The sequence below is a fragment of the Dendrobium catenatum genome, unplaced genomic scaffold, assembly GCF_001605985.2.
Source record: "Dendrobium catenatum unplaced genomic scaffold, ASM160598v2 fragScaff_scaffold_743, whole genome shotgun sequence".
Lineage (NCBI taxonomy): Eukaryota > Viridiplantae > Streptophyta > Magnoliopsida > Asparagales > Orchidaceae > Dendrobium > Dendrobium catenatum.
This window is the reverse complement of record NW_021319205.1, coordinates 2524561-2539176: the sequence shown is the minus strand read 5'-3', so window position 1 is coordinate 2539176 and position 14616 is coordinate 2524561. Positions and strand designations below refer to the sequence as shown.

The window sequence follows — 14616 nt, the reverse complement described above, 5'->3', positions numbered from 1 at the left end:
AACTATACACACGTGTCTGAACTGGAGTTGAAGCCATAGAACCACTAGGCTCGCTCTGAGTACCACTAGGTGGTCTCCTCGTCATAGAACCTGATCCACCAAGTCTACAAAAGGATCCCTCAGAAAAAGTACGTGGAGGAACTGTCATCGGCCTTCCTGCTGGTCTAACAAAACTATCAGATTTGGACTCAGCTCATCGATCAAATCCAGTTTGTGGACATTCTGCAATCCGATGTCCTATCTGACCACATCTGAAACACTGACCAGTCGTCCTATAACACTGGCCAAAATGTCGTCGACCACAAGTCTGTAATATAGGTGCCCCACTAACTGATCCAGAACTAGTAGTTTTGCCACTACCGGAAATTGTAGTGGAGCCTGACTGCCCACTCCTCCTGGAGTCGCCAGAAACAAACCTCTTCTTTCCAGAAAAACCACTACTAGAAGCATCACCACTGAACCTCTTCCTACTAGCAATCCACTGCTGCTGAGTAGCCATCAGATCATTCTCTATCAGACGAGCTCTCTCCACAAGATCAGAGAAATTAAATATGTGAAATGGTACCAGGGGCTACCTCAGACTATCTCGTAGTCCTCTCAGAAATCTGTAGCACTTCTCAGCTGAAGTACTTACCAGCTGTGGAGCATATCATGCCAAAGCAGTAAACTCTGCCTTGTACTGCATAACTATCCTGCTCCTCTGAATTAACCTCAGAAAAGTCTCCTGCATTTACTGTCTTGTAGAAGGAGGTATAAATCACGATCGAAATACCTCAGAAAATTCTTCTCAAGTAATCAGAGAGTTCAGCTTGCCTTGGAATTTCTCCTCTTGCTAGCCCGTCCACCAGCGCTCAGCTTCCTCATCTAACAGAAAAATAGCTAACGGTACCTTCCTATCAGGAGGGCATTGCATACCGTCAAAGGTCTTTTCCAACCTCCTTAACCACTCCTCAACTGCTCTGGGCTCAACAGTGCCCTCAAATCTCAGAGGCTTTAATCTCAGAAACATATGTAGATGTCTATCCACATCCTCAGATCGAACAGTAGAGGCTCTACTCTGAGTCTCGCTCATCATATAAGCAACCAGTGTAGCAAACTGAGAAGCTGTATCAGAACCAATCACTGGGGCAGTACTGTTCATAGGAGCTGCCTGACTAGCTCTCTGTTCATCATTCATATCTAGGTCTGGCAGATCCATAATTACATAGAAAACTATGCAAATAAAATAACACAATAAAAAATCAAACAAACCAGAACTACCCCGACAAACTTACAGATCAATTCCTATAGCTCTGTCTTACAATCCAAGTTCCAAAACTAGTGCTCTGATACCACTAAAGTTTTGTCACGACCCAACCCGACCGAAATGGATTCCCGCTCGTATCGGATCATGACGGAAATTAAAATTCAATGATCTAGTTTTGGAAATTTGCTTCAGAACTTTCTTTCAAGTATTCAAACAAATAGAAACACAGAGCTGCTATAAACTTCAAATATACAGAACAGTTCATCTATATTTTCTTTCATCAAAATAATCATGTATAATACAGTGCATTGCTGCAAACAGAAAGAACAGAATAGAAAAGCCATGACTGTATAAAAATTAATAGTACAAAATACCTAATCACTGATCAGACACAGAACTGCTAGTCCAAGACTTTCTTCCCTTTTCCAGAACCTAAAACCACAGAAAACAAGGATGAGCTAATAGCTCAACAAGACTACACTCACCAATCAAAATCTTCAGAAATACGCATCAGAAAATACATCAGAAATCATACAGATACTTGATCACACAGAACTTAAACCATTGATACATAAAAATTGAATTCATTTCATATCACAGAACATTCACGTCAGATTTCACATAATAGACAGAATCGTATAGAACAGACAGAATCATACGGAACAAACAGAATCGTATAAATCAAACAGAATAGTACATAATAGATGTCAAATCAGATAAAATCACATTTCATATATCACATATCCCTGACCCTGACAGAATCTCAACAGATTCTGGCCCCTTATGCCTCCCTTTGTGCTTATAGCATCAAAACAGAACAGAAATACATAATTTTTAGAACAGAACTTATTTTCAGATTTCTCAGATTTCCCTAACACAGACAGAATCTCAAAAGATTCTAACCTCTTATAACTCCCTTCTGATATTACATCACATCAAAATATTCAATTCAGAAAATCAGATTACGTCAGAAAATTGTCAGCGGCATAACGATAGTATACAAAATTTACACAGAATGCACAAATTCAGAAATTCACTAAATTATCACAGATAACACACAACATCATTATAAGACTTTCATTGTACTAAAGTAACATTTTTCAACATCCTAATAATTCGTTATTCGGTTAAAACATCGTAGAATTCAAAACACCCGGAGAAAATTTTCCAGAAAATACTCAAAATGTGAAAAAACATCATCTTAGAGACATACCAAAAGTTACGAGATAAAAAGTTTATCAGTGCAAAACGAAACCAAATATTCGCTAACGGAAACAAAATTTGAAACAGAAAAATCATCAAAATCCTCGTTTCTGAAAATTGAGAAAGGCGGAATGTGCCTTACCTCAGGTCAGTCAACTTTCTCAACTGCAGCTATGGACGAAAATGGATAGAAGTAGCCCAAAAATCACTTTTTCTTCTTTTCCCTTTGGTGTTCTCTCTCCTGGGTTTTCTCTCTCTTCAAAAAGATCTCGATTCCATATATACCCATGCAGATCGTCCCGGGACGATTTGCCCTCTAGACGAATTTTGTTCAGACAAAATTATTATTGTATCTGGACGAGTTGTTCTCGGGAGAAATTTCATACGAACGAACCTCATTTCGTCATGGGACAAACCTTCCAGCCAGAATTTTCTTCACAACCTGTACCGATCGTCCCAGGACGATCCAACTTCGTCCTGGACGATCCTGGAAGGAAAACATGAAAATGAGCTTTCACACCGTCGTTGTAATGTCCCAAAATACAGTCTATTACAGTCGTCAACAATAATAGCTTGTGGTAGTTATCCTTAACGAGAATTGATGGTGATCATAGAGACCTAGGAACCTCTTTACTTCTCTCAATACTCCATCCTCTCCTCTCATTCTATCTAGACTAAAGCTCTATTCATAAGCTTTTTGATATATTAAAATGTTTAGAAGTTTCAATAAGGAAGTTAATGAAACTTGTGGCATTCAAAAATATTCTTATATAATTTTTTTCTATTCTCATCATTTTTTTTTCTAACTTTTTTTTTCCCAACATTTGTTCTGCAAATTACTTCAATTTTATTACAACAGATATCATCAATATTTTTAAAAGGGGTAATTACATTCATAATATTTAAATATTAGCTATTTACCAAATTAATATCCAAATATCAAAATCTGAATAAAATCCTCACCAAAATTTTGTCACTTTTCTCCTTTTCTCAATAATTTAATTATATTATGCAAAAACATAAAAGAGTTGGACAATTTAAAAAAATAATAATAATATGAGTATCAGAAATTTAAATAAGGATGTGTTTTACAATATTTAAATATATTTTAAAATTTTAAATTCAATAAACTATTTTTTTATCATTTAAATATATACAATATTTTTATTCTCATTACCGTTTCTTCCCTCCATCGTTCTCCAGAAGTCCGTTCCTACTGGTCTTTCCCAGCTCTGTTTTATCCGTCCCGCTTGTTTTATTTCCCTCCGCCTCCAGCTTTCTCTTCATCTTCTCCTCTCCCCCATTCACTCACGCGGATAATGAAATGAAGAGAGAAGCCATTGATCCGTCTCCAATAGCTTTTCTTCTCTTCATCTTAGCACTAATCCCCATCGCCGGCCACGCCCTCACCGATGCCGAAGCCGGCTATATCCGCCACCGCCAACTCCTTTACTACCGCGATGGATTCTCCGAAAAGGTTTCGATTCCTCCGTCCTTCTCTTTCCCAAACCCTCGCCTTCGCGACGCTTACATTGCTTTACAATCATGGAAACTCGCCATAATCTCCGATCCGAAAAACAAAACTGGCGATTGGGTCGGCCCAGACGTTTGTCATTATACCGGCGTATTCTGCGCGCCTCTGCCTTCTGATCCTAGCCTAATCGTAGTCGCGTCCATAGATCTTAACCATGGCGATATTGCAGGGTTCTTGCCAGAAGAGCTCGGCCTGCTCTGCGATCTTGCGGTTTTCCATATCAATTCCAACCGTTTCTGCGGCACAATACCCAATAGTTTCGATTCGATGCATCTGCTCTTCGAGCTCGATGTAAGCAACAATCGCTTCGCCGGTAAGTTTCCAGATGTTGTTCTCCGTCTTCCTTCGTTACACTATTTCGATATCCGGTTCAATGAATTTGACGGGGAGGTTCCAGACGCGCTTTTTGAAAAGAAACTCGACGCGATTTTCATTAATAATAATAGATTCTTTGATGAAATTCCCGATACTGTTGGGAGCTCGCCGGTTTCTGTGCTTGTTTTGGCGAATAATCGGTTTCATGGATGTGTTCCGTCGAGTTTGGGCAATATGTCCGACACATTGGAGGAGATCATATTTTTGCATAATAAGTTGAAGACTTGTCTGCCGAAGGAGATTGGGTTGCTGAAAAAGGTAAAGGTTTTCGATGCGAGTTTTAATAGTTTGGTTGGGGAATTGCCGGAGGAGATTGAGGGGATGGTGAGTTTGGAGGAGCTTGATGTCGCGCATAATTATCTGACGGGGGAGATACCGGAGGGGATATGTGAGTTGCCGAGGTTGAAGAATTTTACGTATTCGTATAATTTTTTTACTGGTGAGCCGCCGGCGTGTTTGAATGTGCCGGCGTTTGATGATCGGAGGAATTGTATCAAGGGAAGGCCGAAGCAGCGGTCGGCGAGACAGTGCAAGGCGATTCCGAATGAGCCGGTTGACTGTTGTTCGTTTAACTGCAAGCCGTTTGTGCCGGCAGTTCCGCTGCCACCGCCGCCTTCTCCTCCACCACCGCCATCACCTCCTCCACCAACGCCTTCTCCTCCTCCGCCACCTCCGTCTCCTCCTCCGCCATCGCCCTCTCCTCCTCCGCCGCCGCCACCACCTCCTCCTCCGCCGCCGCCACCACCACCTTCTCCACCTCCACCATCGCCTTCTCCTCCACCGCCTTCTCCACCATGCATTGAACCACCACCACCGCCACCTTCTCCTCCACCACCATCACCACCTTGCATTGAACCACCGCCACCGCCGCCTCCTTCTCCACCATCCACCCCACCATATCAATATAATTCTCCTCCACCACCCTCTCCTTCCCCTCCATACCAATATCCTTCACCCCCGCCGCCTTCACCTTCACCACCACCGCCTTCTCCACCATCCACCCCAACATACCAATATAATTCTCCTCCGCCACCTTCTCCTTCCCCTCCATACCAATATCATTCACCCCCGCCACCTTCACCTTCACCACCACCACCTTCTCCACCATCCACCCCACCATACCAATATAATTCTCCTCCACCACCTTCTCCTTCCCCTCCATACCAATACCCTTCACCCCCGCCGCCTTCTCCATCGCCACCACCACCTTCTCCACCATATGCCTACTCTTCTCCTCCACCACCCGAACTTCCTTGTGAAACTCCTCCACCTCCTTCACCAGTATACGAAAGCCCATTGCCACCTAACAACACGGGAGCCTCATATCAATCTTCTCCACTTTCCTCTATCTCATAATTTCACGAAGGTTCTTCCGGGCAAATCAAAACTAGGTGAACAATCATCTGTCTCCGACTTCAACTCATGCATCTTCGAGGCAGAAAAAAATAATAATAACAATAATATTTTGCTCATTCAAAATTTTAATATTAGATCAATTTATAACAAATAAAAAATCATGTATTTTACATGATTTTTTTAATTTGTTGATTTGATGTTAAATTTTTGCATAGGTAAAATATTATTTGAGTTGTGACATTGATGATATTTGATATGGTAGATCTTTTTTCTCTTTTTGTTAAATTTTATTTGATTAGAAAAAATTTGATTTGTGAATAAATGGTTGTGTGAAACAAAGTTAGATAGAATGAGAACAATTTTTTTGTTGTTTCTTAAAATAATTTTTATTATTTGAGTTGTGACATTGATGATATTTGATATGGTAGATCTTTTTTCTCTTTTTGTTAAATTTTATTTGATTAGAAAAAATTTGATTTGTGAATAAATGGTTGTGTGAAACAAAGTTAGATAGAATGAGAACAATTTTTTTACTGTTTCTTAAAATAATTTTTAGAAAGAAAATTTTAATTTTCGTACTAAAAATTATTTTAAAAAATAATAAAAAAATGGTTCCTAATGAATGATGAATGTGCAGAGAGAATGAGATGGAATGATACTCATTTGTTGGGATTATTATCACCTTCTATAATTTGTTCTTTTTATATCTGATTTATTTCAGTGTCATTTTTGTGATTCCTGAATCTGATCTTTGTGTGATTTATATTCTTCAATTTTTGAATGTTTACATATTCTGTGGTTAGCAAATTAAGGTCTTTCTCTTACGTTGAATATCATCATGTTATAATTATTAAAATAATTTATTACTGTTACGGGGGCAATTGCCTAAGATCATAGTATTTTAATTTTTTTAGAGGGTGAGTAAAAAAAATTGGAGGGGAAAAATTACCTGAAGATATATATATATTGGACAATCCTAACTCTGATTTCAGCAAAATTACAGTCGAACTAAACATCTCAAGAATACGAACCTAACGACACCAAATTCGACTCAATCCGAGCCCAAATGGGTTTAAATCGAAAACTCGAAGCAGATTTAGAAAGTTAAATCCATAAATTGAATGACCAAACGATTTCCAAATGTGACATGCTAATAATCTAATCGAGCGTCTCGACGAGACGAATCCAACAAACCTATGATTGTTGAATTCTGATATCATTAATACATTCAAATGCCCAGTAAATTGTCCATAATCAAGGGGATCAACATCGACCGTCCATTCAAACAACTAGCTCCCAACTTACCTTTGATCTCCCTCCTATTTACTAGCTATGCCACTCTCAAAAAATTATAAATAAACCTCTCATTCATCATGAAAACGGGACTGAAATAAGGAAGGGAGAAAAACTAGAGTTCTCTTGCCAAAAGAATCCTCCTCGACTAATAACAGACTTCCGCTCGGTCATCGATTCATATTGAACTTCGACCGGCCACCGGCTGACGTTGGACTTCCGCCTACCCATCGATTAAAGCCGGACTTTCGCCCGGTCACAGACTGATTTCAGACTTCCACCCGACAATGATTAACACTGGACTTGTGCTCGGCCACCGATTGACGCTGGATTTTCTCCTGGCTACCGGTTGACGCCAAATTTCTTCCCAACCACCAAACATCGTTAGATTTTCATCCAATCTCCGTTTGTCGATCGCTACATTTCAACCCAACGGTTGACTTGTAATATAATCATCCTCAATTTCAAGGATGAATTAAGTCACTTTTTTTCTATTCAAATACTAATTGAATCATTTTAATTGGGCGTGACCCCATGGTTTTCTCTTTTCTGAGGTTTTCTACGTAAAAAAAAATCTTGTGTTTCTAAATTTTCGTTTGTGTGCAGGATATTTGTACAACACTGAGTTGAAATATTATAACTATATCTCCGCGTATATTCTACCCCGCAACATTCATAATTATTGAAACGATGAAATTATTGATGACATTTATATCACATTTTTAAGGATATTATTTTGCCATAATCAATTTTATCATTTTGATATAAAAATAGATAGAAATGAAGATATTTATAATAGTTTTGAAGCCTAATATTAAATTTAAATAATATATATATATCAAATATGAAGACTCATGCTAGACATATAAAAATCATAAAATAATTAATTTTATATAGAAACATATGAGTAATGCCACGTGTCATTATGTTAAGGGATCCTAATGAATTAAAAAAAAATCTTATTACTTAATTTCTTTCGAAGTTATTGAATGCAAAATACTCTTATATGAGGAAGAGCTCACTGAGAGAAGTGTTTGAGTTATTGAATTTTTCATTATTGATATATCATATATTATATTGATCGAGCACAAATCTCGATGTAAAATCAAGTTGGAAGCATAAAAAATTTAATCTGGGATCATTTGAACTCCGATTTTAGCAAACTCAGTGACGAACTGAATGTCTCGGAAATATAAATCCAACAACACCAAATTCAACTCAATCCGAGTTCAAATGGTTCCAAATCAAAGACCCAAAGGGCATTCAGAAGTTCAATCCATAGGTTGGATTACGAAATAGTTTCCAAACGTGACATGCTTATAGTCGAATAGACCGGCTCGACGAGACGAATCCAATGAACCAAGATTGTCGAATTTTGAAATCATTAAAACATTCAAATGCCCAATAAATGGTCCATAATCAAGGGATTCAACATCGGTAGTCCATTCAAACCACTCCCAATTTATCCTTGATCTTTCTCCTATTTACTAGTCATGCTACTTTCAGAAAACTATAAATAAATCTCTTATTCCTCACGGAAGGGCCCAAGTAAGAAGAGTAGTAAGAGAAGAAAGATTTCTCTTACCACTAGACTCCTCCTCGAACACCGTCGAACTTCAACCTAGCCACTGACTATCGCCAGACTTTCACCTGGCTACCAACAGACGCCGAATTTTTGTCTAACCTCCAACTGATAGAGTATTTCTGTCTGGCCACCAATAGATACTGGATTACTGTCCGGCCACTATCTGACGCCGCATTTCTGCTCGACCACCAACTAATGCCTAATTTCTACCTAGCCACCAACTAATGTCGAATTTCTGCACGGCCACTAATTAATGTCGAACTTTGGTTAGTTGTCAGACTTAGGCCCGTCGCCATATTTTTGCTTGATGACGGACTTCTATCCAACACCGGACTTCTACCCGTCGTCGGACTTTATCCAGATTTCTACCTATCGCCGGACTTCCGCCTATCAGCGAATTTCTACCCGACACCATACTTCCACCATTCGTCGAACATCTGACCGTCACCAGATTTCTATCTGATGTCAAACTTCTGCCCATCGCTGGACTTTTGTCCGATTTCTACCCAACGTCGGACTTCTACCCGTCATTAAACTTTTGCTCGTCGTTGGATGTTCGTTGGACTTCTACCTAACGTAGGACTTTCGCGCATCGCTGGATTTACACATAACACCAGAATTCCACCTGTCGCCAAACTTTTTCCCTTTGTCAGACTTTCGTCGGAGTTCTACCAGACGTCGATCTTCCATCAACCGCCGGAATTCTGTCCATCACCAGACTTCTACCCGACGCCGGACTTCCACTCATCACTGGACTTCTACCAGTCATCGGACTTCTACATGATGTCAGACTTCCGCCATTTGCTATATTTTTACCCATCGCAGGACTTATGCCCGTCACTGGACTTTTGCCCGTCATCAGACTTTCGTCGGACTTCTACCTGACATCAAACTTTTGCCCATTACTAGAATTCTAATCATCACCGGACTTCTGCCCGTCAGAGGACTTTTTCTAGTTGTGGGACTTTCTTCAAAGTTCTACCCGACGCATATCGTCAAACTTCTACCCATCGCCGGATTTATGTCGGACTTCTATCTTAAGTCATACTTCCGTCCATCGTTGAACTTTTACCCGACGTCAGACTTCCGCTCGTCTCTAGACTTCCTCCCGACTTAAAATTACTCTTGGACTTCCACCCGATATCGGTCCTTCTGACCTTCATCGCGTGCTATCTATGGTCCTTCTAACCTCTATCTCCAGACGATAGTCTTTATGACCTCCGTTGCCCATCGACTACAGTCTTTTTAATCTCCATCGCCCACCGACTATGGTCATTCCGACCTCTGTCGCCCGCCGATTACGATTCTTCGAACCTCTATCGCCAATTACTGTCTTTCCAACCTCTATCGATGTACAATGGTCTTTTTGACCTCTGTCGCCCACTGACTACGATCCTTTCGACCAACGTTACTCGACTACGGTCTTTCTACCTCCGTCAACCGAATGAATGTGTCAATAGTGATTCTTCTTATTCCAACCATGTAATGCACTCCATATGATGTATATTTGTTACATCAAGCTAAGGCCTCCCCCCCAAGGAATGACCTTATTTGTAATCAACTACAAATACTAGTGGATTCATTCAAACTAGGTCATGCCCCATAGTTTTTCCTTATTCATGATTTTCCACGTAAAAATTTTGATCTCTTTAAAAATTGCTCTATCTCTCTTATCTGATTGTGTATTTGATCTTTGTACAAAGCTATGATGTTAAATTTTATATTTCTCTATCACCACGAATATTCCAGAACAAAATAATTATCATATTATTAAATAATAATTATTACAATTACAAGCTAGAATTGTAAACTTTAACTACTACAAGGAAAACAAATTCTCACCTTATCTTGCTTTCTAGCTGAAGAACCATTCTTCCTTTATATTTGTACTTATTTTATACTTATCTCTATTTGGTCATCTTTCTTATTGATTTCTAAAGCAACTTATTAATATAAAAAACTTTCATGCTAAAAAGCAATAAGGAAGAAACCCCAAATTAGGATTGGTTTCTTACTACTTTCTAAAGCAACTTTCTAGTATAAAAAAATGCTTTAGAAAGCAGTAAGAAAGTCATCCCAAACAAAACCTTACTCTCTATTTTTGACAACTTTCTCGTTGTTTTTCTTTTCAAATTAAGTCATAATTTTATTCAACTATTATTTTCTTGTTGTTTTTTTATTGCTTTATAAAAATTTTTATAATGGAAAGTTATGTTTTACAATCAAAATTATTAACATTTGGTAGCTTTAAAAACATAGTTATTAAAGAAAATTATTTTCTTGTTGTTTAATTTTCTCATAACAAGCTTTACAATTAACTTTTCAAAACGCTGTAACCGTCCCCAGAGTCTAATAAAATAGCGTTTGTCTCTGCCTTCAAGCTGAAGGAAGAAAACAGCTGGAAACTTGGAGCCGTTCATGCTTCGATTAATCCTTCAAAGCAAAAGGCCAAATGACAGAAAAATAAACAAATAAGAGATTAATATAAATTTATATATCGGCATTAGATTCATTCAAAATATTATCTAATCCTTTTTTTTTTAATTTTTTATTCAGCTCTCTTGTAACTAACTATTGACCATTTCCAAGTATTTGGGAATTTTAATATATATATATATATAAACAACTTTCTTATTATTTTGTAATGCAATTTTTGTACTAAAAAGACGTATTAGAAAGCAGTAAAAAAATTGTCTCAGATAAAGCCTCAATCTATTATTATTTTGTAATAAAATTTTATTTTATTTTTTTGAAAAATTAATAAATTAGTAAGTCCATCTTACTAAATATTTCATGTGTGAATATCATCATGTCTAATGAGATTGTGCATGAAATGTCACATGAAATATGGCAATATCTTATTTGTTAAGCTTGATATTAGGAAGGCTTTCAATATTGTGAGTTGTGGGTTTATTCTTCATAGAATGGAAAATAAGGATTCCCTCCTCTTTCATAGACAAATAAAAGCTTGCACTTAGATTTTTTTTTCCTTACTTTGTATCCATTAATGAATCTATTGAGGGGTTTTTCAACTCCTACTCTTGGCTTAGGAAAAATCGTCTTTTATCATCATATATTTTTTGCATTGTCATGGATGCCCTATCTAATTTGTTGCATAGCAAAAACGATTGTCAAAACTATTATGTTTATGCTAATGATATCCTCATCTTTGACAAGTCCCCAGCTAACAACCTCAACTCGGGCTACACGTCGACAACTCCAAAATCTTATTTCTCTTTCCTCCTAAGAATTAAAATTCCATTGATATTAGCATTTGGGAGTCCCCATTACAAGTTCGCATTAATGACTTCCAACCTCTTCTTTGTAAGGTCTTTTATATGTTGGTAAGGTAGAAGAAAAAAGTCAAAACCTTTGTGAAGAGATTTCAAGTGTTAGAATTCTCCATTTGGAACACTATTACTTATTGAATCAGACCCCTAAATCCTAAAGCTTGAATTAAGATTATCAAAAGATGTTGTACAAGATTCCTAGATCATGAAAACATAAACCGTCAAAAGCTTCATCTCATATCTTGGAATCTGATGAGCCTGAGCTTGCTTCTTTTAACACCATCAAACTTCCTGATGAATAAACTATGATTTTGTTTGGGACAGTTTTATTATTATTTTTTATAATAACTTTTTAGTACAAAAATTTTGATTTGTATACTAAATTTTTTTTTAGCAGTAGCAAAACAATCATCCCAAACGAAACATAAATATCGCTCAATGATTTGGAGATATTTCACGTGTTGCGAGACCAATGCTCGAGCACATCCTAACATAACTAGCTGTTGATTTTAATTTAAATTGCAATTAAGGCTTTGTTTGGGACGGCTTTCTTTATGATTTTTAAAGCTGCTTCCTAGTATAAAAATTATAATTTTTGTACTAGAAAGTTGCTTTAAGAAGCAATAAAAAAGCCGTCCCCAAACGAAGCCTAAGATAACATTGACAATTGAGCTTCGACGCTCATTGTTTCCAAAACAAAGGGAAATGCATACAACCTACCCACAAAAATGAGTAAAAAATCTTTTTCATTGGATTGAAAAATAAGTTCTCCAAAATTATTTCTACAGAAGGTTATAAATCATAATAAACCTAACAGTCAATCATTCTTATAACATTATCCGATTCCCAAGCTCACAAAACTATGAGGTTTCAAAAATAAAAATAAAAATAAAAAATGAGCTCAATTGAAAGAAAATCTTCTATATGTAAAACATCAAACATCTCTATGAATCCTTCTACGCCCAGGCCTGGTGTTTTGAATGAATTTGAAAGCAAGCAACGAAGTACCTGTCAGCACAGAGAGGCAATTGCCTCATCCACTCAAATGATCCATCTATGTATTACAATGCCACTTCCTGTAGGAAAATACCAAAAAGAGGCATTCATTCAGCATATAGTTAAAAGAAAACAATTGAACATAAGAGGGGGAGGAAGAAACTTGATTGGCTTCAATGCTTAATAATTATTCATTTTTGTAATAAAATCTTAAATCATGATTTGTATAGAAGTCCTGAATACATGCAAAACTTAACATTGATAAGGCAAGATATAATGTAGGGGTGTCAATTTCGGGTCACGGGTCGGGTTCGGATCGAATTCGAAATTGATCCGGCACTATTTGGGTCAACCCGAACCCGACTTGTTTTTGAAAACGGGCCAGTTTTCCTGACCCGAACCAACCCGCTTCGGGTCCGGGTCAATCCGACATGACCCGAATGACCCGTTTTCAACAAAAAAATGCTACTTTTCAGGTAAAAAACGGATCTATCTCCTCTTTTTCAGGTCAAAAACGGGTCTATTTCCTTTTTTTTTTCGGGTCAAAATCGGGTCAATCTTGGGTTGTTGGGTCAAAATTGGGTTTTCGGGTCAAAACGGGTCAAAGGATTAATCCGAACCCGACCCAATTTTTGAAACGGGTCAAAATGTTGAACCCGAACCCGACCCATTTCGAGTTCGGGTTGATCCTAACCCCAAATTTTTGGGTCGGGTTCGAGTCGGGTTTTCGGGTCGTGTCAAATATTGACACCCCTAATATAATGTCACTTTATTATAAAATAAAATCTCATATAAACCTAGAAGAGCACAATAAAAAGATCTGTCTAAAGAACTGACAGTTCAAAAGAGGCAGCAGTCATGGCTATGATGGAGATAGAACTGGATTATGGGCATTTTAATAGCAGCAACAAAGAGAAATAGTCCACATGTGAAAGAATTTAGGGTTTTGGTTCAAGATATCACTAGTCACCATGCCACTATGATACATAAGTAGGCAATAATATAAGGGTGCTAGAGGGGAGCAACCTATATAATCATCCCAACAAGTGGTAAAGGATAAGGCCATCAGTAGATACTATACTAGTAGATCGTTGGAAGAACGGATCTACTTGAAGCGATTCCCAATCTAGGGACAAACACAAAGCTTAAAAATTTGAAAAGAGGGTAATATTCGTCAATTCCCTTTCCTACTACAATACTTGCATATTTATTAGGCTAATGCAAATATTCTAGAAGCTATTAGTAACAAACTTATAACAAATTATAATATGATAGTCCTGAGAAAAATCTTACCTAAGATGTTCCGCATCATATATATATATATACCACTAAGTATTATAACCTATAAATAGCATGTATGGCTGGAAAAATCTATCGAGTGCGCAACAATATAGGTAGCTAGATAACAACTAGTATCTTCATTTGTTAGAGATTAGAAAACACAATAATGACTTAAGGCTGCTTGGGCTCAGGCTAAATACTAAAGTTTGGTTTGATCCGAGAGATGAACCCGGCATTGACTAAGAAAACTAGAAGTCTACCTTTAACTGCCAATTCATCAACAAATATGGGCACGTCATCATATAATATTAAGATGTCAACATACGACCTAATGAGTACCCACAAGGACCATTCATATATCCAAGGAGGGGTAAAATTGAAAAAAATAAGAGGAAACAACAATTGAACTGCACAAGGAGAACATGGTTGACAAGCAAGGGGGAATAAGTGAACTCAT

The 14616-nt window shown here is 37.6% G+C and overlaps 2 protein-coding genes across 4 annotated transcripts in view; one reads left to right on the top strand and one right to left on the bottom strand.

Annotated features, from left to right (window-relative positions):
• The first annotated feature begins 3659 nt into the window (after window positions 1-3659).
• Window positions 3660-5714, top strand: LOC110110895 (leucine-rich repeat extensin-like protein 6). Its single transcript, XM_020842548.2, has one exon. The coding sequence runs from the start codon at window positions 3774-3776 to the stop codon at window positions 5712-5714; it is 1941 nt and encodes a 646-aa protein (XP_020698207.2). The 5' UTR covers window positions 3660-3773.
• Window positions 5715-12611: 6897 nt separating this feature from the next.
• The window catches only part of LOC110110872 (coatomer subunit beta'-1-like), a 57072-nt gene continuing 55067 nt past the window's right edge, over window positions 12612-14616 (bottom strand). For all 3 annotated transcript variants that reach the window (XR_002304767.2, XR_002304765.2, XM_020842520.2), the window contains exon 26: window positions 12612-12958. The gene's annotated coding sequence lies outside the window, so the exon portion shown is untranslated. The remainder of the gene's footprint in view (window positions 12959-14616) is intronic.